Source organism: Odocoileus virginianus, chromosome 4 (assembly GCF_023699985.2).
Source record: "Odocoileus virginianus isolate 20LAN1187 ecotype Illinois chromosome 4, Ovbor_1.2, whole genome shotgun sequence".
Taxonomy (NCBI): Eukaryota; Metazoa; Chordata; class Mammalia; order Artiodactyla; family Cervidae; genus Odocoileus; species Odocoileus virginianus.
The window spans coordinates 7,332,663-7,357,995 of record NC_069677.1 but is presented as its reverse complement, the minus strand read 5'-3'; the positions used below and the strand labels follow the sequence as shown (position 1 = coordinate 7,357,995).

Here is a 25,333-nt window from a genome sequence, read left to right as displayed (position 1 = left end):
TATGTTGGCATATGGTTGATTAACACTGTTGCGTTGGTTTCTGGGCACAGCAGAGTGATTCATTTATACATATACATGTATCAGTTCTTTTTCAAATTCTTTTCCCATTTATGTTATTACAGAGTATTGAGCAAATTTCCCTGTGCTGTACAGTATGTCCTTGTTGGTTCTTTTTAACTTTTACTGGTTATTTCCTGGACTGTGATTAAGTTGTTTTAAAATCCTTGTACTTGATTTGCAAAAATATTTTTGAAAAAATGATTTTGCTAGGTATCACTGTGTGCAAGTGTGATTGAAAACACCGTGTGTGATCATGAATCTTCCTTACTATCCATATAGTTTCTTTATGATTTGTACCTGAGATCACTGCTATTTGCCGTCTTTTTTTGGTAACTCATCTTTCAGTTTCAGATTGAAGCTTTCAGGTTAGTTCAGCAGATCTGCATCCTTCCTGATTCCTACACTACACTCAGATCTAAGTTCGGATAATTTGGTTTTCTTGTTTCCTAAAAGCCTTTGTATTCTTTGTTATTATTCAAATTAGTATTCTAATACAGGAGTTGGCAAACTTTCTGTAAAGGGCTAGATAAAACGTTTTAGGCTTTGTCGGCAAAAAATGGAAGTCACGGATGTCTGAGATACATAACAGAAAACAAAACAGGACAGAAAACAGAAAAACAAATTTTCACAAATTTTTCATTGATGAAATTCAAATTAATGTAATAATTGAGTAATGCAAGTCTATTGATTAGAAGAATGAGTTTCTTTTGAGGAGCATGTGAAAATTCTCTTAATCATGGTTCAAAGTCAGTGTTTCATAGCCTTGAATTGAGGGCAAATATTTATCTTTAAAATCATTTCTTAGTTCATGTTAGTTCAGTTGCTCAGTCATGTCTGACTCTTTGAGACGCCATGAACCGCAGCGCGCCAGGCCTCCCTGTCCATCACCAACTCCCGGAGTCCACCCAAACCCATGTCCATTGAGTCGGTGATGCCATCCAGCCATCTCATTCTCTGTCGTCCCCTTCTCTTCCCTCCCTCAATCTTTCCCAGCATCAGGGTCTTTTCAAATGAGTCAGCTCTTCGCATCAGGTGGCCAAAGTATTGGAGTTTCAGCTTCAACATCTGTCCTTCCAATGAACACCCAGGACTGATCTCCTTTAGGATGGACTGGTTGGATCTACTTTCAGTCCAAGGGACTCTCAAAAGAGTTCTCAGACACCAAGTTCAAAAGCATCAGTTCTTCAGCACTCAGCTTTCTTCACAGTCCAACTCTCACATCCATACATGACCACTGGAAAAACCATAGCCTTGACTAGACCAACCTTTGTGGACAAAGTAATGTCTCTGCTTTTTAATATGCTATCTAGGTTGATCATAACTTTCCTGCCAAGGAGTAAGTGTCTTTTAATTTCATGGCTGCAATCACCATCTGCAGTGATTTTGGAGCCCAGTAAAATAAAGTCAGCCACTGTTTCCACTGTTTCCCCATCTATTTGCCATGAAGTGATGGGACTGGATGCCATGATCTTAGTTTTCTGAATGTTGAGCTTTAAGCCAACTTTTTCACTTTCCTCAAGAGGCTTTTTATTTCCTCTTCACTTTCTGCTATAAGGGTGGTGTCATCTGCATATCTGAGGTTATTGATATTTCTCCCGGCAATCTTGATTCCAGCTTGTACTTCCTCCAGCCCAGCGTTTATCATGATGTACTCTGCATATAAGTTAAACAAGCAGGGTGACAATATACAGCCTTGACGTACTCCTTTTCCTATTTGGAACCAGTCTGTTGTTCCATGTCCAGTTCTAACTGTTGCTTCCTGACCTGCATACAGGTTTCTCAAGAGGCAGGTCAGGTGATCCCGTATTCCCATCTCTTTCAGAATTTTCCAGAGTTTATTGTGATCCATACAGTCATGGGTCCTCTGGATTGGGCCATAGTTTGCTGACTAATCAAGTCAGTACAACCAATCAGCATTTCTTCTATCCCCAGGCTTTCAGTTTGATGTATTTGAATTTACCACACCACAGTTCTCTGTACATATCACCATTTAATTTGGCATATATGTTTAGCTTATTAGAACTGTCATTTCTCTACCAATTATAACTTAGAACCATGTGATGGTTTATTCTTTGTCACTAATTTTAATGAGTTCATACATGAGATTAATACAGATGAAATTGCTTAGAAGCTAAGCTGGATAACTGTGATAAGTCATATATTTCATGCTTGCCATCATATCTTGTAAACCTTTAAGTCCAAAGCTTATTTACCACTTTTTCTCAGCCCTCCTAATTCCATTTTCTACTAATATTGGTTTGTTCTTATTTAATTTTAGTAGAAACTGTCAGTTTTGTTATTGATGTTTTATGACTTCATTTTTATTTAGGGCTTATTTGTTGCAGGTTGTCCATGATTAATTTGTTGTAGTAGGCCAACTCTAAAACAAAACACTTCTCATTTATATATTATCTTGTCATCTTGTACTTATACATTGTCATCACCTAGCTAAGTTCCAAGATCACTATATAGATATTTTGAAGGTGTTATAATGGATGTTAGACAACGTCCCAGGACAGTTTGGAATATCAAACTTCTCAGCCCTTTTTACAGTTTTTAAGCAATACCACCCAGGGTAGATAAAATATCAGTATTAATTTACCACCCATTTGGTGACCTGAAGTTATACATTTCATTGAGGTTAATCAATAGACATTGTAAGGGTGTGGTGTGTATGTGTGTGTGTGTGTGTAGTATAGCTCTTAAATCTTACTGCATGGAGGTTAATAAACATTGTAGGAATTTTGTGTGTGTTTAATATAGCTCTGAGTCTTGTTGATCCTGTCTGTACACTTGTACTTTACATATTGAATATCTGTGATGTTTCATTGAAATAAGAAAGCATAGCTAATTCTAATGTAACTGTTCCAGTTTTCCTGATCTAAGTTGTATGTCAGAAAAGAGTTGTATAGGTTAGCTTTCAAAGTTAAATGTTATTAAGACGTTTTATATTTTAAGCGAATATTGCCATTTCTGCTAATCAGGACTTCAAGAATAGATTTGAGTTTTCTATGAAAAGTGGTCTCCCAGGTGCCCAACTCCAGCCTCAGTTTTTTGAGATGTTAGTCATGAGCCCTTAGTTCTTTTGGAAACTAGGGAATCTGTGTTACTGTCATTCTCTGCTCTCTTTCTATTTTCTTTCTTGAAAACCTCATGGGTATTCCTCTTGAGTATCTGGAGGTAGCTGATATACCCCCAAACCCATAAAATAGTTACTCTTTTCTTTGAATTTGAGTTTATGCAGAAAGGGAACAGTCGTACAGCAAACTTCATAAATTTTATAAATGGGAGAATTGCCTAATTATAAACTTTCTGAGCTGAACATAAGCTCTAATCTGATGTGAAAAACTAACTCATTCTGAAAGACCCTGATGCTGGGAAAGATTGAGGGCAGGAGGAGAAAGTGGCCACAGAGGATGAGATGATTGGATAGCATCATTGACTCAATCAATGGACATGAGTTTGAGCAAACTCCGGGAGATAGTGAAGGACAGGGAAGCCTGGTGTGCTGCAGTCCATGGGGTCACGAAGAGTCAGACATGATTTAGCGACTGAACGACAAACTTTCTGAGCGGGAACTTTCTTTTATTGTTATGTTTTACTATCCAAAGGCACCATAATAGTTTTCAAGAAATAGCTAAGCTGAATTAAGCTGCTAGATCAGTGTTCATCAATGAATTTGGAATTACCTGGGAATTAATAAGAAAAGTTAGTGTGATTGTTATTGTATATGCTGTTTATTAAACTTTATTGGCTTGGATGTCCATGCCAATAATTCATAGAATAAGTAACACAGAGTATTATAAACTGAGCTAACTTAGCGTAACATTTTAAATCTCCTCCCTATCTATCCTCAAACAATGCTTTTGCAGAATATTAAAATTAAAATATCTTCAGAGTAAGTTAGTAGTATCGGGCAGTATGGCATTGAAAGTCATGAAAAATCATTTTTAAGCATGAAAAACACCTAGCTTTCTGAGATTGATTTCATACAGAGGATTATCAGATCAGAGTCTTATTATACCTTTTAATCTCTGAGTATCAAAAAAGTGCTTAACTTTTCAAAGCATTTGTAGATAAGAGAGATTCTGTTTGGGAAGTCTCAGATAATAGGATTTCTTAAATTCTTCCTTAACATACTAGGTAAAATAATCTTAAGACATATCTGATGTGGTTTCAGATACCTGGGGAAAATAAAACATTTTGGGAGTACATATGTCAGAAATTTCACAAGCACAGGTTCAGTGATGCAGCATTGTCCATTGGCACCTCTGTCATCAGTCATACCAGTGGGGTTGTTTAGAAAAAGTCTTCTGAAGACTTAAAGAAGGTAGTGTTTTTTTAATGTTGATTGCTTTTTTTTATCACTATGTATGCTATAACTTTATGTGCTCAATGCAGAAAACATACCCAGACACAAATACAAAGAGAACAAAAATATGTTTTACTAAATAATTAATTGTATGCGAAGAAGTATATGTTGACGAAGTGGTTTTTTTTTTTGACTGCATAGATTGGACTGTAGATTCTATTCTGAATTACATAATTGATTCTGAGAAGAATAATGTAAAAGTACAGTGATCGATGATTGCTTTTTAAAAAATTGTATATTTAGCTTCTCAAAAATTTGATTAACTCCTTACATAAATGTAAGATTTCCCCAAAATTCCCCGGATGTACTCAAGATGATGCAGTCTAGGAAATTCTGAACCTGGGACTGCTGTAGGTTTCACTAATAGTTTCTTTTCCCCCTCCAAATTTTAAAACACAGACTTCAAGTAAGGCAAGGTGAGCTTCAGTCTAGAGTTCAATTTTGGGATTAAAATGTCACAGAACTGAATATTTGATAGAAACCAGTCATTTTGTAGAATTTCCAATTTTAAATATTAATGTTCCTAGAGATATAATTTGATTTATTTCATAAATATTTACTTATGCTTTGTAATCAGTTGACCATTTCTTTCTAATGGAAGTTTTAAAGGCAGAAGTAGTTAGAGTACACCTTTCTGATAATAGACTTTTTCTGCTGTTGCTTTCATAGCTATAGTAACTAGCCTTTTAAATTTGGATATATGTCTTTTAGAAAAACATGACATTAAACATGTAGATGCCTTTAAAAATTTTTTATTGAAGTATAGTTGATTTACAATGTTGTGTCAGTTTATGATGTGCTGCAAAGTGATTCAGGGGTGTGTGTGTATATATATATGTATATTCTTTTCCATTATAGTTTATTACAGGATAGTGAATATAGCTCCCAGTGCTATGCAGGACTTCACTGTGTGTCATTTTATATATAATAGTAGTTTCTATCTGCTTATCTTAAACTCCTAATTTATCCCTCCCCCATCCTTTTCCCTCTTTGGTAATCATAAGTTTCTTTTCAAGGTTTGTGAGTTTGTTTCTCTTTGGTAAATAAGTTCATGTCATACTTTTCTCTTAGCAGTAGTTACTCCTTTTAGATACTTACGTAGATGTTTCTTACATGGGAAGGAACTAGTACAATCTTAGCTCTAGCAGAAACTTTAGGAATTTGAAAGTTTATGGAAAACAATGGAAAGTTTCTGTGGAAAACAGTGAGATCCAAATAATCTTTTGATTATTTTATTATGGTTAAGTAGGTGAACTTTCTTTCTTGTGGTACCTAAAAGCTTGAGAAAGCAAAAGATTTAGCAGTAGAGAGTGGGATTAAAGAGAGTGGAGAGTGGGATTAAAGACTTCCCTAGTGGTTCAGTGGTTAAGAGTCTTACCTGCCAGTGCAGGGGATTAGGTTCAGTCCCTGATCTGGGAAGATTCCACATGCCATAGGACGACTAAGCCTGTGCTCTGCAACTACTGAGCCCATGCACTCTAGAGCCTATCTTTAGGCTTTGCAGCAGAAGAAGCACCACAATGAGAAGCCCATGCATTGCAACTAGAGAGTAGCCCGCGTGTAGTAGTGAAGACCAAGCACAACCAAAAACAAATAAATAAAATTATTTTTTAAAAAAGAGAGGGGGGGGAAGGTTTTCATTTTTTACTGTTCTATGATACTGATTTTTTTTTAAATCGTCTTTTTGTAATCCCAGAAACTGAAAAAGAACGGATGTTTTCAGTTGTTTTATGCCAGAATCTTTTGTTAGTAAACAAACAAATACAGTTACATAGAGTTAAGAGGGTTGCATTTTATTACAAATATCTAAATCATTGTTTCCCTGCTCTTTCAATTTGACTGATGACTCTGCAGCGTGTGTTAGTCACTCAGTCGTGTGTGATTCTTTGCGACCCCATGGACTGTAGCCTGCCAGGCTCCTCTGTCCATGGAATTCTCCAGGCAAGAATACTGGAGTGGGTAACCATTGCCTTCTCCAAGGAGCCTTCCCAACCCAGGGTTCAAGCTCAGGTCTTCTGCATTGCAGGCAGATTCTTTGCTGTCTGAGCCACCAGGGGCTTTGCAGTATAATTTAGACAAATAGATCAGTGATTATCTGGCCCCTCAGAAGTCTGCATTTTCAAATATTGGTAAAATACTGCTAATCATAAAAGCTGCTACCCAGTGAGAACTTCCTCTGCACCAGACACTGAGCTCAGCCCTTGACACGTGTTACCATGTTTAACCCTTTAATCCTAGCAAGACGATGATGCTGGTGAAGATCAGTACTATGGCTGACACATCTGGGAAGGGTTGGGTGGTAGGAAAATCTGTCTGATTCATCTTTAGCTAAGTTGGTGTCCTCTATTCATGGAATTTTGTAGCTCTCGGGGAAACAATATGATACTTAATGTCAGCTTATTATCTAGAACTCACTTAATTTAGTGTTTTTCATGTGTGACCACAAAATAAAGGAAAATGCTCCTAAATCCTATTGTAATGAATATACTAAATCAGTTTGTGATGTCTTTGGGCTAAGTTTAATTGTACTTCATCTAAATTAATCAAGGTTGTAAAAGTGGATTCCTGTGCTTTCAAGTACAGCTCAGTGTTATCTTCCTCATCATTGCTTTGCAAATACTAGCTTTCAGTTATCTCCATATTATGGATTGTTTAGCACCTTTGTATGCCCTGTCTCCTGGCTTGACATTTTCACCATCAAATAGTCTTTCAGACAGAGGTCTAAGAGACTGATGTAATGAGAATTTAATAAGTATAAATTACTTTTCTTCCTAAGTTTTTTGATGGATCCATGATGTATCTTTGCTAACATGTATTTGGAGCTTAATCATATGTTACTTGATGGTATTTCTTTTGTTGTCATGGAGCTCTTCTTGTTAACAGACTACAGGGACAACATATTAAACTTAGTTCTCTCGCCCTTTTCCACTCCCCAGAACTAGTAAGCACACCACGTGGTACAGATTTTTACTTATAATGTATAATATGTAACATATATAGAAATATTTTATTGTTTTTTTCATTCTTGTTTTATTGTTTACATTTTTCTGTGTTTATTACTGACTAGAGCAGCAACTTTTAGTTGCTTTTGCATCATGGACCTCTTTGAAAATCTTTCATAGCAATGGACTCACCCGCAGAAAAACATATATGCTAAAATTTGGCATATGATATCAGGTGAACCTTGGACTTTCTGAAGCTTATCTTGAATATCTAGATTAAATATCCCTATACTAGTGCAAAGAATAATGGTTACAATTTATAGTAACTGCCTGCAGTATAAATACTACACACATAGTGTCAGCATTTTAAAAATAAGTAAATGCGTATTAGAAAAATCATTTTAATGTAAAATTTCTCAGTTGCATCTTTACATTAATATGTTGTACATAGGCCAGAAGAAACATCAGTTTTATGTTGCTACTATGAAATTTTACTAACTCTATAGTAACTTACTCATACTTGGTTAAATCTCTATATGCTTATATGTAAGTGTGCACAGGCATGAAAAAGTGGTGTCATGGCAGTGTGGTCTAGTTAGCTTTTGACTTGAGAATAATGACATCCATTTGAAATTAATTTATCCCAAACAAGCAGTATAAAATGATTTACTAAGTTGCCAGAATATGTTTTATTTATTCAAAGAAACTTGTTTCTCATAAACCTAAGTTTCATGACATTGTCACCTCAAAACTTTTGTATTAATAGTATATTTTAGAACCTGAGTCAGATGACCACCCACAAAATTACTCTTTGTGGAATATAATACACTTTACTTATCAACTGTAGATTCTTCTCCATGGTGGCAATTTTGAGTTCTTCTGTATATTTGTTTATTTTCAGGGTTCAATATAAAGAAACACTGGACTCTTGTAGAGGGGCATTTATTTTGTTAAAAGCATACTGATTGATATTTCATATTTATAAAACAATTCTTATTGTTTTATTGATACATAGAATAGAAAGGAAAACACAAAGAAAATCTTGGCTTGTGGTGCTACACCACAAAAACTATAACACTAAGAACTATAGTGTTAGTGATTCTCAGAGGAAGCAAGAGCTAGGGGATGTGTGTATAAAATGTTTACATGTCTCAAAGGGGAGTGTGATTTTTTTACAAGTTTGGAAAATATAGTGAGGTGTTTTTTTTCTTTTTCTTTTTTTTTTAACCCAAGAGATTCTAATCCCGTCTGCCACCCCTCTTTTTGTTATATACCCTTACCTTGAACATACAACTATGGCTGACATTCACCTTGGGGGTGGGGGGAATGACCACTGTGACTATGTATTAACCAAGAATGACTTTGTTTTACTTTATAGTGAATAATTTGCATAATCAAAACAGTAATCACCTTTTTTGGGGGAAGGAAACTACTTGTTGCCAAATATCAAATTTTATTAGGGAAGAAAAGTCACACTTCCCACTTTTGAAACTTATTTTATAGCTGCAGTAATCAAGATAGTGCATCTGCAGTGGAATATTATTAAGCCACAAGAAGGAAGGAAATTCTGCCATTTTTGTTAACATGGATGGATGGACCTTAGGGCATTATGCAAATGAAATAAGCCAGACAGAGAAAGACAACTACTCCATGGTATCACATGTATGTAGAGTCTAAAAAGAAAAGGAAAAAAGTCAATCAGAGAGAGTAGAAAAGTGGCTGCCCCTGGGGTTTAGGGAGTGGAGGAAATGAGGAGAGGTTGGTAAAGAGGACAGATTTTCTAAGATGAATGAGGTCTGAGAATCTGATGTAAAACATGCTGGTTATAGCTGATAACACTGTTGACCTAAATGTTCTCACCAGAAGAAGGAAGAGAAGAAAGAAAAGTGTGAGGTGATGACTATGTTAATTAACTAGATAGTACAGGTATCCTTTTACAATGTGTATGTACATAAAATCACAACTGTGTGCATTTAGTATGTCTTATGATTTTGTCAGTTAAACGTCAAGAAAGTGGGGTGAGAAAGTTTAGTACCGACATGAGCATAGGCATGTAGGTCAATGGAGTACAATTGAATGTCTAGAAATAAACCTTTATGTTTATGGTCAGATTACCTTTGACAAAGCTTCTGGGACAGTTCAATGGGGAAGCAGTAGTCTTTTTAATAAATGATATTTGGGCATCTGGATATCCATATGCAAAAGAATGAAGTTGGACCCCTACCTCTCACACCATGTACAAAGATTAACTCAAAATGTATAGGCCTAGAGCTAAGATTGTAAAACTCTTAGAAAGAAACATAGGTGTAAATGATTTTTTTTTTAGACACGAAACCAGAAGCACAAGTGACAGTAGAAAAAACATATATATTGAATTTCATCAAAATTTAAAAATTTGTTTCCCAAAGGCTACCATCCAGAAAATTAAAAGGCAACACACAGAATGGCAAAAAAATTTTGCAAATTATATATATGATAAGGAATTTCTATCTAGAATAAGCAACTCTTACAACTCAACCATAAAAAGACAGCCCAAGAGAAAAATGGGCAAAGGATCCGAATTAACATTTCTCGAAAGAAGACATACAGGTGACCAGTAAGGACACACAAAAAAAGATGCTCAACATTGTTAGTCATTAGAGAAATGCAAATCTGTTCCATAATGAATACTAGATCATATTTATTAGGATGGCCAAAATAAAGACCCACAATAACTAGTATTGGTAATGTGCGTGTTTAGGTTTTCAGTTGTGTCTGACTCTTTGCAGCCTTATGGGCTGTAGTCCGCCAGACTTCTCTGTCCATGGGATTCTCCAGGCAAGATTACTGGAGTGGGTTATGCCCTCCTCCAAGGGATCTTCCCTGCCCAGGGATTGAATCTGCATCTCCTGCATTGCAGGTGGATTCTTTACCCACTGAGCCACCTGGGAATCCTTACCAAAGGATGTGGAGAAATTGAAACTTTCATACATTGCTCGAGGGATTGTAAAATGGTATAAACAAAAAATGGATTTGCACTTCCTCAAAATAATAGGGTTACCACACAACCCAGCAATTCCCTTCATAGGAATTTGAAAACATTTATCTACAAAAAAACTTGTACATAAAGGTTTGTAGAAGTATTATTTATAGCCAAAAAAGTATAAACATTTCAATTGTCCATCAGCTGATGAATGAAAAATGTCAAATACAGACTATCACAGAAAATATCAAGCACAAAAGGACACATGTTAATGTGATTCCATTTATATGAAATGTCCAGAATAAGCAAATCTGTAGAGGCAGAAAGTAGATTAGTGGTTGTCAGTAATTGGAGAGAGTAGAAATGGGAGTGACTGCTTATGGGTACAGGGTTTAATTTGGAGTTGATGAACATGTTCTGAAATCAGATAGCAGTTGATGGTTGTACACCACTGAATATACTAAGAAAGAAGTAAGTTCTATAGAGGAGTGTATATCTCAAAGCTTTGTTTGTTTTTTAAGACAAAATTGAAGACATCTACCTACAGAACCTCTGATAAGGGTGTGTTGCTGTTTCCACCATATTTTAAGAAAGGCAGTAAACTGACCATAGCTTTGCAAAGCACTCAGATCCACTTAAGTGACAGGTGGCACAGGGGTAAATGAAGTAAATCATGGACACACAAAGGGACCCTCCTGTACTAGTTTAGGCTGAATAAATACTTTAGCCAAAAGTATTTATTCAAATACTTTAGAATAATTTATTCAAATACTTTTGTTGTGTTCAAAATAACATGACAGCTTGATGCTCTTTTCTTCACTGATATTCCTAATGGGATTTTAATGATTGTGCTGCTGCTGCTGCTTTAGCTTTGGGGATGGGGGGAGGTTCCTTGCCTTTTGGAGATCAGAGGAAAACCCTGAGAAAGAAACATTGCAAACCCCACAAAAAAATCCTTATACCAAAATTTCACTCATTTATTATAGGAGAGGTCAATAGAAACTCTATAAAATCTGCATGTAAGCATCTGCCTGCAGTGCAGGAGACCTGGGTTCGATCCCTAGGTTGGGAAGATCCCCTGGAGAAGGAAATGGCAACCAACTCCAGTACTCTGGCCTGGAAAATCCCATGAGTGGAGGACCTGGGTAGTCTATAGTCCACGGGTTGCAAAGAGTCGGACACAACTAAGTAACTCCACTTGTCTTGTTTTGATAGTTAAGTATTTCAGCTACCTACATATAGTGTATTTAAAAAGTTTAAAACCCGTAACTTGTAGGGATATACCAGAGAGCATAACATTTTATATCAATCCTTTGGAAGTGAAAATGTAGTGATTCCAGTGTCAGTAGAGTACTGATATTTTGAAATAGAGTAGCTCAGTGACATGATTTTTGGTTTTCACATTGTCATATTTATGATATAGACAAGTTAATCTGACAGTTATCCAATTTAAATAAACATTTCTTTTATGCAGAAATCTCTCCTGCCTCTGTGTTATAAAATATTTTATCTGCTTATTTTAAAAGCTTTGATTGAATTCATAATGGCCATGTATCCTTTCAGTCTTTCAGGGTGCATCACGTTAACAGCATATTGATTTAGTGAACCATTTGGGCCTACACAGAGGGTCTTTGCCCTCAAGGAGTTCAGAGACTTATTGAGGGGAGGTAAGGCAGCTCTGACCCCAGAAGTCTGATCAGAGTACCGAGGCAGAAGTATCCTATTCGGAGAGAATCCTATCTGGAAAGATTTCATTTAAGAGGAAATTCTTGAACTGAATCTTGAAACATGCAAAGATACTCACCATTGAGAGGAAGGGAATGGAGGGCGTACGTGCTAATTTGGACAGGGATGCTTAGTGAAGTCAGGTCTATCTTTATGGTTCAGCATAAAGTTCTGAATGGTGGGGATAGTGTATCAGTTTACCAGGAGGCTGGAGCTGTGGGCAGTGGCCAGAACACTTTTAGCCTGTAAGCACTTCGAAGCCACTGAAGGATTTTAAGCAGAGGAGTAACAGATTTCTAATAGAATTTCTTTGGCTTCAAGTTTGCTTTAAAGGCCACACATAGAGTTCTATTGCTGAAGTTTGGCGACCTCTGGTGTTGGGCTATTAAAACGCAAAGCTATGAAGTGTATTTCAGAGCTTTTGTCAGATTATTCTTAGCTTTATTTCTTTGAAGACATGAATCATAATTCATCACTTGATATTTATTGGTGTCTAGCTAAATTTGAAGCTAAATGAATGAAAAAAATTGTACAACCAATGTGATGGGACTGGATACAAATGAAACAATTGATTTAATCATAAAAGTTGAACAACTTCCCAAAGGGTTGTGACAGGCTAATCTCTGATCTTTGAGTCTTTCCACCACCAACCCCCATAATGTTCTAGGATAGTAGGCTTAAAAATGCTTTTTTGCAATAAATGGAAAGATCCTATTCTAATAGCAGATAACTCAGAGTACATACTCTTCGCAATGCTGTGATCATTTTGAACATCCCACTCCTTTTACTGTGTGAGAGATACCATAGTTATAGAAAAGTACATACAATATTATGTGCAATTTCATTTTCTTTAAGTTGTGGGACACTCAGTTTTTAGGAAATCCAGAAGTAATTATTTTTTAAATGTACCTTTAGTCTTAAAAGCTTCTGGGGAAAAACTGATCTTCCGTCTCTTAAAATTTGAGGGAACCCCGAGACTTGTTTTGTGTCTGAAGTGTTAAGGTCCATGTCAAACATACATTTATTTTCTCATGTATAAAATGAAAAAGTTTAAGTATATGATTTCAGAGTTTCCAAATATAAATCAGCTGAAATAAATCAAGTAGAAATATACTCTGAACCTAGTAGAAGCTTAATATATAAAAGATATACTCAGAAGTAGAAATGGGATAGTTGACTTGTTTTTTGTTGTTGTTTTGTTGTTTATTGATTGCAGATTGTGATGCATTCAGAATCTTTGCTCTTCATAATCTTTCACTTGTTAACCTTTAAGACTTTAATGTTGCTATCTGTCCATTATCTAATCCTTATTCTCTATCAACACTCAACTGATCCAATTACCCAAATCATGCTGTTTTCTACCTCATACCTAAAGTGCATAGAATGTGTGTCTGGATTCATTTGCTTCCTAGACTCCTTAAGTAAAATTAGCTCTTGTCTCTCCTTCCAGCATCCTTTCCTGAATCTTTTCCTTACTCCAGTTCATTGTAGTACTTTCACCTCATAGATCTCTGTGCTTATTTTGTTGTGCTGATCTTGGCTGTTTGAAGTTGATTTATAATGTACAGGGGTTCTCTGTTGGCTCAGGTGGTAAAGAATCTGCCTGCAATGCAGGAGACGCAGACTAGATCCCTGGGTTGGGAAGATCCCTTGAAGAAGGGAATGGCTACCTACTCCAGTATTCTTGCCTGGAGAATTCTATGGATAGAGGAGCCTGGAGGGCTACAGTCCATGGGGTCGCAAAGAGTTGGATATGATTGAGCAGCTAACTATAATGTACAAGTCTTTCTGCCCTATAGTTCCTTGAGCAAGGGAACTCAGTAAATATTTTAATTGAGTGGAGTGACTTAGGAGACTGAAAAAAAAAATTTTAATGCCTCTCAATTATGTCTTACCTTTGCATCCTTACATTCCTTTGCATCTTAATTCACATCTTTGCTTTCTTAAAGACTGTATGTACTGTATATAAAATAATTCTAATTTTAAGGTTTGGCAGACTCTGATACTTTTAATGCTAGCCTTAAAATAGCAACAGAAGAAAGATAAACATGGTTGTATTTAGTATAGTAATGGCATCACAAATTACATAATGGCCTGTTTTTTACTTTCTAAATTAATTTCATAGTGGTGTAGTTTACATACAATAAAGTATAACAATTTTAAGTGTACAGTTTAATGAGTTTTGACAGACATTTATACTATCCTGGTCAAGATTTAGAACATTTCTGTCATCCCCAAACATGTTCTTGTGTACCGCCTAGGGTAACCAAATGTCTCAGATTGCCCAAGACTGAGAGATCTGCCAGGATAGTCCCAGGTAAGCTGGGACAGTTGATCACCCTGTTTGTGTACCTTTGCAGTCTCCCATCTTTTGTTTCAGGTTACCGTTAGTCTGCTTTCTGTCACCGCAGGTTAGTTTTTCCTATTCTAGAATTTCATGTGAATGGAATCATGTTGTGTGTGCTCTGTATCTGGCTTTTTTAGTTCAACATCATGTTTTTGTGATTTATCCATCTTTGTATTACCTATTCTAAGGGTTGTTTATCCATTTACCTGTGGATTAGCATTTGACTTGTTTTTTGTTTTGGCTGTTATGAGTAAAGCTTCTCTTTTTGTTTAAACAAACCTGTGTTTACATTTCTCTTCAATAAAGAACAGGACAGAAATTGCTGTCATATGATAAATGTGTGTGAACTTTGTAAGAAATCATCAAACTGTTTTCCAGAGCAGTTTCACTGTTCTGCACTTCCACCAGCAGTGTATGAGAGTTTCAGTGTTTTATATTTTCATCAACATACAGTATTTATAATAATTTTAAATTTAGTCTTAAACTTGCTTTTATCATTAGGAAATGTCCCTCTTTATTTTTGTTCAATTTCTTTGTACTGAAGTCTATAATTTTCTGATATTGCATTGAGTCTGATAATTTTTGCCTTTAATTGGAGTGTTTGGGCCATTTACATGCAATGTAATTATTAATATGGTTGGGTTTAAATATTCCACCTTGGTATTTGTTTTCTTTTTATTGTTTGTTTCTTCCTCTCCCTCTTTTACTGCTATCTTGTGGTTTATAATGAGTGTTTTTTATTTTTCCTGTTGACTTTTTAAGCTATATTGATTGCCATGTTACATTTTTTAAAGTTTGTTCTAAGATTAAACATAGGCATCCTGCTCTATCACAGTCTACAAATAATAATATACCACTTTGCATATAAAGTAAGAACCTTACAATAGCATATTTCCCTTTCCTGTCCATTGTGCTCTTGCTGTTATACATTTTACTTCTGTAATACTTCATTTTGCTTTAAACACTGTTTTCTTCTAAACCAGTTTAAAAGCAAAGGGGAGATTCATGATGATGTTTGGTAGAAACCAGTGCAATACTGTAAAGCAATTATCCTTCAGTTAAAAATAAATAAATCAAAAAGTAAGTGAATACAACAGTGACTAACTTAAAAAAATAAAGCAAAAGGGAAATGTCATACATATAGTCCGTATTTATAATTTTTGGTGGTCTTTATTCCTTAGTGTAGATAGGAATTCATTTCCTTTCATCCTAAAGTATTTTCTTGTAGTGAAAATCTGGAGACAAACTCTCTTAGCTTTTGTTTGCTTAACAATGTCTTGTTTGTTTTATTTTTTTCCACTATTTCAAGGAGAGAAGTAGCCCTGAGTTTTATTATGTGGTTTAATTAATGGAGAGAACTGGAAATCAAGACATCTTGGTTCTGTTCCCGTCATTCTTTTGAAGGATATTTTTACTGGATATGGAATTTCTTGGTTTCCAGTTTCTCGTTCCTTTTTTTTAAAGAGAGGTCTTTATTTTCTTCTGGCTTGCATTGTTTCTGATAAGTTGGCTGTTATTATTGTCGACTGTAGAAAATGTGTCTCTTTGCTTCGGGAAAAACTTTCCCTTTATCACTGGTTTTTATACTGTTTGGGTTTCATGGCATTTTCATCAAATTTGGGAAAATCTTGGCCACTATTTTTTCAAATCTTTTTTCGACATCTGTTCCTCCAAGCCCCTTCTTAGGTCCAGTCACATGTACCTGTGTTTTTCTAGCTTGTTTTACCTCCATGCTTCAGCTTTGATTGTTTCTGTTTTATTTTTTTTAAGTTCACTGATTGTCTTCTGTGGTGTCTTATCTGTTGTTAGACCTCTAGAAAAATTTTAACTTCACATATCATACTTTTCAACTGTGCAATTACTGTATTTCTTTTAATCCTCTGTTTATCTCATTATAATAGCTGTTTTATGCCCTTGTTTGTCAATTCTGCCCTCTGTCATTTTTGTACCTATATCTGTTGACCAGTTCCCTACTCCCTTCTTTTTGAATCATATTTACCTTCTCCTTAAGAATATTTCGTCAGTCAGTTTTCTAATTGTTTTACTCTCAAGAGTAATTCTAATATCAGTTACTTAGTAGTTACTAAAAAGAGATGTCCATAGTAATCTTTTAAAATAATGCAAGCCTTTGCATGATATTCCAGATTTATTGAGCTACTGATGCCAAGTTATACAGAATTATACTTTATTATATAAGGCTTTTTAGTTAACACAATATTTATACACAAAGTTCTGTAACAAGGATGTTCTACAACTTAGGCCTTGAGATTAAAAATTCTAGGCAATAGAATTACTTACAGTGTGCACATCCATCGGACTTCCTGCCATTTAACATTCCAATCAAAATTCTACATGTGAAATGATCACATGTGCTGCAGTAGTGGAATTGACTAGTAGCAGAGGCTCTCTGGCCCACAAAGCCTAAGGTATTTACTTTCTGGCCCTTAAAAAAAGTTGGCCAATCCCTGGGCTAGTGTATCTCCCATCTACTTTTCATATCTATTAGCCAGCCTGGGGAGAATGTGCTTTTCAAGATTTTAAAGTGACAAGAAAAAGAATAGAAAAATTATTATAATAGTTGTATATTTGACAAGAGAAACATAAAACAGACAGCGACATTGGAATTTCACTTTGTCCTTCTAATAGTTCTAGTGATTCAAGGTCATGTGGCTGTAGCAGTAATAAGATACCCTTTGCCACTTTGTGGTGATATGCTAGTTTACTTGGTTAATTGCTTTTAAGTAATTGATAGTGAATATATCAGTGATTCCATTTACTAGATATTAATAGTAATTAAGTTTCTTGAAAGTCACAAATATCTACATTTTGAAGATAAAGAACACAAACTCTGACCACCAATCGGAAGTATATTTAAGAATCTTTTTTGTATCATAACTATACATCAAAGCAGATAATCTCCCATTGTGATAAAAGATTTTTTTCCACATCCATGACCTGGTATATATCGAATGAGAATTCTAGGTATCTAAAAAATGCTTAGATGAAAAAGTCAGAAATATTGAGCCTTAGTTAATTATATGTATGCTAATAAGTGTCTGCAACTGATTTTCAAAGGCATCAGAAAATAAGGTGGATTGATACATGCATGGAGGAGTGGAAATGCGATGAAACAAATGTATTGAAAAAATATTAGAGTTTCGGTAGTTAGTATAAAGGGAGGACATTTTCACATTTTTTTAAAAGATGCAACATTTCTCATGTGAAATTTTTCACATATAAAATTTGGGGTAAATGTTTAGATCTAAGTGGTTGTGAGACAGTTTAGGGATAATATGGGAGTGACTTCACATATGCACACATATAGTATACCTTCTTGCTTTCGCATAAAATAAATTATTATAACTTATATGTTTATGTTAAGCAAACCTTGTGTGCATGTCATGTGTTTCTCAGCTGTTTGTTGTGTATTTCACAGATTTACTTCCGCCAGGAATATTCTTAGGTTATAATAAATAGTATATATGAATTGAAACATTGACTTCAAGGAGCATCCTGTCTTTTTCATTATACGGTGTGTAAATATGGAAAAGTCAGCCAAATAGCCGATAAGTTCATATGATCTATGTTCATACAGTAAAAAGATGGATTTGCTGATGGTCTATATACAACCCCTCATTCTTCTGGCATTTTTACCAGCTTGTAGAGAGTTAGGACTGTGCCTTGTGCTAACAAAGTGCTGAATAAATAAGGGGAGACTGCACAAAAAATACTCACTGATTTGAGAGTGGGCATTTCTTACGTGTCATTATTGTTTATTGTGAAATATATCATAATACAAAATATATTAAAGTGTATTAAGTTTAAAGCATAATAATAAAGTGACTATTCATGTAAGTAACACTCATATTAAGAATTAGAATTAGAGAACTTCTTATGCCCACCCCAGTCACAGTCCCTCCTCCTCCATTATTTCTAGTAAGCTAAATAATCTATACTTGATTTTTCTAGTGAATATTTCCATGCCTTTGATTTAGTCTTAACTATGTAAACTAAAGGATTCCCTGGTAACTCAGCTGGTAAAGAATCAGCCTGCAATGCAGGAGACCCCAGTTCAGTTCCTGGGTTGGGAAGATCCCCTGGAGAAGGGAAAGACTACCCTCTTCAGTGTTCTGGCCTGGAGAATTCCATGGACTGTATAGTTCATGGAGTTGCAAAGAGTCAGACATGGCTGAGCAACTTTCACTTCAGTTCACTTTCACTTTCATGTAAACTAAAACATAGTTTAGTGTTTCCAGTTTTTAAACTTTACATAAAGCCATTATTGAGTGAAAACTCACCACTGTGTGAAATTCATCCTATAAGGTATATGTTGCTCTAGTTCATTTATTTTCAATGCTGGTTGGTATATCATTGTATGACTGTGCCACACGTTATCTATTAATTCTGCTTTTGGATTTTTGCTTTGGCCGGCAATGTTGTATTGTTACAGACTGTGTGTATGCTCATTTGCTTCAGTTGTGTCCTATGCTTTGTGACCCCGTGGACCTTTGCCACGGGGCTCCTCTGTCCATGGTATTTTCCTGGGAAGAATACTAGAGTGGGTTGCCACGCCCTCCTCCAGGGAATCTTCCTGACCCAGGAATCAAAACTGCGTTTCCTATGTCTCCTCCGTTGCAGGTAGATTCTTCACTGCTTGAGCCATCAGGGAAGCCCCTATCACAGACTAGTATATATTATAAAGTTTCTCTAGATTAGAGTATATGTCTTAAAATTAAATTAGTGGATTGTAACATCACTGAAAGTATGCATTTTAAATACTCATTTTTTAACATTGTTGTTGTTTTTCTTTAGCATTTAAAAAAATCCAGTGTAGTTGCATTTGGAAGGCAGAATTATCAATAAGTTCACTCTCCCTTTCTTTTTCACTCTTTTCCCTTTTTCCCATACATGTACACACATACACCCTTCATCAAGAGTCCAATTTAGAAAATAAGGGCTTGCTTTATTATTTAAAATAAAAACTTTTATTTTTCATATTTTAAATATAGATAGCTCCTAACTTACAAATATATGATAACTACAGTTACAAAGACCAAATGTTTTCCTTCTCAATACTCTTTGCTTCTCTGTAAAGCTGGAATTCTACTACAGGAAGGAAAGGAAGTTGTATTATATTTATTACCCCTAATAATTTCCTAGTACCTCTTTGTAATACTTTGTTCCAGCTCCTCACAACTGTGAATCTTCTTTCTGTGACTGTAGGCAGAAGATGTTCTAGAATTCTATATGAATTAAATTACACAGTACCTACTCAGTCTAGCTTACATTTTGTTTTTGTATGAATGTCTTTTGTTCCCCCCCCACACACTGGATCGTTTTTTATTTATTTATTTTTTTCCATTTATTTTTATTAGTTGGAGGCTAATTACTTTACAACATTGCAGTGGGTTTTGTCATACACTGAAATGAATTAGCCATGGATTTACATGTATTCCCCATCCCGATCCCCCCTCCCACTTCCCTCTCCACCCAATCCATCTGGGTCTTCCCAGTGCACCAGGCCCGAGCACTTGTCTCATGCATCCAACCTGGGCTGGTGATCTGTTTCACCTTAGATAATATACATGTTTCGATGCTGTTCTCTTGAAACATCCCACCCTCGCCTTCTCCCACAGAGTCCACAAGTCTGTTCTATACATCTGAGTCTCTTTTTCTGTTTTGCATATAGGGTTATCGTTACCATCTTTCTAAATTCCATATATATGTGTTAGTATACTGTAATGGTCTTTATCTTTCTGGCTTACTTCGCTCTGTATAATGGGCTCCAGTTTCATCCATCTCATTAGAACTAATTCAAATGAATTCTTTTTAATGGCTGAGTAATATTTCATGGTGTATATGTACCACAGCTTCCTCATCCATTCGTCTGCTGATGGGCATCTAGGGTTGCTTCCATGTCCTGGCTATGATAAACAGTGCTGTGATGAACATTGGGGTGCATGTGTCTCTTTCAGATCTGGTTTCCTTGGTGTGTATGCCCAGAAGTGGGATTGCTGGGTCATATGGCAGTTCTATTTCCAACTTTTTAAGAAATCTCCACACTGTTTTCCATAACGGCTGTACTAGTTTGCATTCCTACCAACAGTGTAAGAGGGTTCCCTTTTCTCCACACCCTCTCCAGCATTTATTGCTTGTAGACTTTTGGATAGCAGCCATCCTGACTGGCGTGTAATGGTACCTCATTGTGGTTTTGATTTGCATTTCTCTGATAATGAGTGATGTTGAGCATCTTTTCATGTGTTTTTTTGCCATCTGTATGTCTTCCTTGGAGAAATGTCTGTTTAGTTCTTTGGCCCATTTTTTGATTGGGTCATTTATTTTTCTGGAGTTGAGCTGGAGGAGTTGCTTGTATATTTTTGAGATTAATCCTTTGTCTGTTGCTTCGTTTGCTATTATTTTCTCCCAATCTGAGGGCTGTCTTTTCACCTTGCTTATAGTTTCCTTTGTTGTGCAAAAGCTTTTAAGTTTCATTAGGTCCCATTTGTTTATTTTTGCTTTTGTTTCTAAAATTATATGAATGTCTTTTGAAGAATAAAACTTTAAAAAATTTGGTTAAGTTCTGAAAGTTTTAATGAAGTCTAGAGAATTAGAAATAATAACAACAAACACCTGAAATTCTTAGTTTGCCTTTTTTGTTCACCACTGATGAAGTACTTTACATTCTACTCCTTCTGTGCAACTGTCCTTGAGTTAAATGGATTAACATTTTATTTCAACAGACTTGTTTTATATTGGGCACTAGAGTTATAAAGATACTTAATAAGTGTCATTTTTCTTCAAAGTACTCATTTTAGTACTTAATGTCTCTTCTCATCATCTGTCTTATACAGTCAAGTCCATATACTTTTCCTTCGTTTGGTGCCTAATACAGTTCTGGAGGTAATGAAGTATTTTCAATATATTTTCAATTATTTTGAATATATTTTCAATATATTTCAATATATTCAATATTTTCAATATATTTTTATCTTGTATTATAGTTATACTTTTTTCCACACACAAATATATGTTTCTCATAGTTAGAATCTCTCTTTTTCTTAGTATTCTTCATATAGTTCATAGTACACAGGGACATTCACTTAATATTCAGTGATTGAGTGGAATTTTTGATGACCATGTTTAACCAAGGTTCTCCTAATTAGTTTTTTGATAATAAAACCTTTGACTTACTTTACTGATGGATAAATGAATAAAAGATACTCTCACTTCAGATGTCATCACAATAGATTGTTTTTCTAGACAGAACAAAGATGCCTGATTTTCAGTTGAATATTTTTGAGTGACCTTTCTTACACAAACTTGATGACTGTTAAAAAGTCTGTATACTACCTATAGCTTGGGTTCTCTAGTCAGAAATTGAAGTCTTTTATAAAGTCTTCTCTATTTAATGAGTTACATATTTTATAACTTTTGGAATTCCTTTTTCCAGTGAAGCCAGTACATTAAAACATAAAGACTATATAAGTATATAGAAAATTATGGCAATAACTTTCTTTCTTTATCTAGGTCCTGGGGACACCAACAAGGGAGCAAATTAGAGAAATGAACCCAAACTACACGGAATTCAAATTCCCTCAGATTAAGGCACATCCTTGGACTAAGGTGAGTCAGAAAGAGTTTTTTAAAAAATACATTAACCAGTAGTTAATTAGAAGTTGGATTTCTCATTGTTCTTGAACTAAACTATTTTGAGACTAGGTGGCTGTCAGAGTACAAAGTACAACAGCACTTCTGCATGTAAAAATAATTGGATAATTATGCATCAGTGTTTCATTGATTGTATATAGCTTAATTCCCATTGATTTCCTGTATAAAGTTTCCAATCTGGGTTTTTATTTGTAGGATGAGGACAGTACATATGCATAGTTTTCAAATAAAGAATTTCGTTAAGTGCAGGATCTTATATATTAATTTTTACTCTTTAAAATTCAGAAGTAATTTCTTTACATAGTTCAGGGTACTTACATTCAGTATCATATAGCATTCAGTATCACATATATTTTTATTCTTTTTAAACTACTGATATATAGATTATATTTTGTGTTCTTCTCTTGTTTACTTTCCTGTTGGTGTTTTGGGAGCAAGAGTAAAATGAAGATTTGGCCTCAGTAATAGTATGCGTTGAAAGCAGTTGATATGCCCATGGGATGTCACTAGCCATTGGAAAAGCCTGACTTCAACTTTTAGTTGGAGCCAATTCTAAGAGCATAAGCACTAACTTATGAGAAGATTTTATTTTTTGTTTTGATAGTTAATTGAAGTGATTGTAGAGAGATTTTATTTAAAAGTTATTTTCATGTCTGATTTGTGAGATTGTATGCAGAGGGGAAAAAAATCTCAGTAAGGTTTATAGCTAGAGTGACTCTCTTGTTTTATAGATTGTGAAACTCTAGCTAAACATGCCAAATGACTTATCCATGTTTCCATATGTGACTGACAAAGTCAGGATTAAGCGTCTTCTCTGTGTATGTGTGTGTGTGTTTAACACCAAGTTTTTTAACGTTCTAGTTATGTGCCATTATATATCCCCCTTCCCAGTTTACTCTTATATTTCATTATATATTTTGTGGGTTGGAAATACTCAACTTTCTAATACATATTTCAATCAGAGATCTTGTATATTTAAAAATGTACATAGAACAGTTTGTTTTGAACATTGAGAAGTTCATTTAATTGGTTATATATCTTTTATAATAATAGGTAAAGTAATTTAGGTGAAATAATTTACGTTTCCAGATTCAAAGTAGGTCTCTTGCTAAGTTGTATTATTCAAGTTTCTTTGCTTCAAGTTATCAAATATCTTCACTTCACTTCAGAAAATCCTCTTATTACTAATTATTCATTATTTAGAAACAAAGACCTCAGTAATAATTTTACTGCCAGAATAATAAGTTGTAGCTTTCATTGATCAAGACATTGCCCTCTCCCCCACCCTCCTTTTAAGTTTTCAGTAAACACTAAATGTTCTGAGATAAGTCATCCTTTGGTCTTGGTATTTTAAGTTTATTTTGAATCTGAGTCAGATTTTTTAGGTCCTCTCACTGGTTCTAAACTCAGAATCATAGGTGCCCTATTTGGATTTAGAATCCGAGCTGCAGTTTGAATCCAGCAAAGTTACTCCAAGTTACAGTGTAATAAGTGATTTGTAGTATACCATGATTTCAGCCATGTTAAAGAAGAACAAGAAGCAAAAAGAATTCTGTGTATTGAATTAATACAGGGAAGTATTCCAAAATGCTAATGGTAGTTTGAATAAGAAGAGTATAGGTGATTTTATTTTGTTTGTTCTGCATTTCCATATTTTTTTAAATAAGCATGTTATTTTAAGGAAGAAAGAAAAGTAAAATTCTTTTTGGTCGAATCTGTTCTAAGTATTCATCCTGTGTATATAGTTTCTAAGCAATACAATGCTGAAATGAGGTCATGAGATCTTATTTAGTAGTCCTTGTCCTCATTTTTTTTTAAATCAAGACTGCCACCAGTATTAGTGTGTGTCATATTCTGTACTTTTTCCCCTTGATTATATCTCTTCAAGTATTAGCCAGGATGGAATGTGAGGAATGATACAGTTACCATGCAAGCAATAGAAGATTAATGGTGAATTTGCATATGCTTTACATCTTTTACCCTTGTGAATTCCAGATGTTTCTATGTCTTACACTAATGCTTTTCCAGCTCGAATAATATACACAAAGCCCTTTTGTTTTATTGAGGCTTCTATTCTTGTACCATATATAGAATAATAATTCAATTCTCCCATCTATTTTGTGTCTTCAAACTCTTGTGAATTCTTCACTCATATGTGGCATAATTTGGTTCTCACTTGGTATAAATGCATTTATTATATAATAGGACATTACATTAATTTCTCATTAATGCACACCATTAGGTTGCTGTTACTGTGGTTGTAAACACAAAACCAAATTCAGACACACAAATTCCATGGCACTACTCTGTCTTCCAGATGATCCAGAATATATTTACATTGATTATTAAGAGTAGATTATTGTCAAAATAAGAATACCAAATTTTAAATTTCTAGAGGAAAGTCTCCCCTCCTTCGTGATAGTGAATGTCAGCTTGAGAAATACTCTTTTATGCTAGGCAGCCAGTGGAGTTTTGTTTTTTGTTTTTTTAACATACATAATGTCATTCTCTAAAGGAAAAAGCATTTTGCCTTTGGAGAGCAGGTAAATGGGAGTCTGGAAACAAAATCTGCTTTGCCTTTATCGAAGTCTTCTGTTAAAACCTACTTAGCCCCATTTGCTGAAACCTTTTTTTGATCATGTAATAGTGTAGTGCAGCTATATCCCCAGAACCGGGAGCTCCTGTTCTCAAAAAAAGTAGGCAGACAAAAAGATGAAGGAAGAAAATGTCTTCCTTGGAAGCATTGAGTGAGGGTATTCAGATGTATAAGAAAGATAGCAAACAGAAGAAACAAAACAATGAAATAATCCTAGTGTGATACATTGCAGGGATCTTGAGAATTCAGAAATCCAGTAAGATGCCCTTGACTATTACCTAATATCCAGAACAACCTAATTCATTGAATAAGCATTTGTGGCTTAAGTTGGAAAGGAAATATATATACTAATGTTTTGAAACGGGGACCAGTATTGAGAGTGATGGTGGGGAAGATAAATACTTGCCTTTTGGTGTATGCTATACAGTTAAAAGAATAAAAGCCAGATGGGACGCAAAAGGAAATGATAGCAAAAGCAAATTGAGAATTAAATAGAGGTGGAGATTGGTTGGAAGAAGAGAAGAAGCTGAAATTCTGTATTTGGTACATGGAGATTTGGGTAAATGACAGTCTATTTAGGTATGAAGTAAGGATCTAGTATAAGCATTGCTCCCATTCTTTGTGCCTCATGTTGCTTTTTGCTTTTGTAAGAAAGCAGTTA

At 35.0% G+C, this 25,333-nt stretch overlaps 1 protein-coding gene across 7 annotated transcripts in view; it reads left to right on the top strand.

Moving 5' to 3' along the window:
* GSK3B (glycogen synthase kinase 3 beta) overlaps positions 1-25,333 on the top strand; it is a 275,257-nt gene that overhangs the window by 208,377 nt on the left and 41,547 nt on the right. For all 7 annotated transcript variants that reach the window (XM_020901778.2, XM_020901774.2, XM_070466019.1 and 4 more), the window contains one exon: positions 21,936-22,031. In XM_020901778.2, coding sequence (XP_020757437.1) covers positions 21,936-22,031 — 96 coding nt within the window. The remainder of the gene's footprint in view (positions 1-21,935; positions 22,032-25,333) is intronic.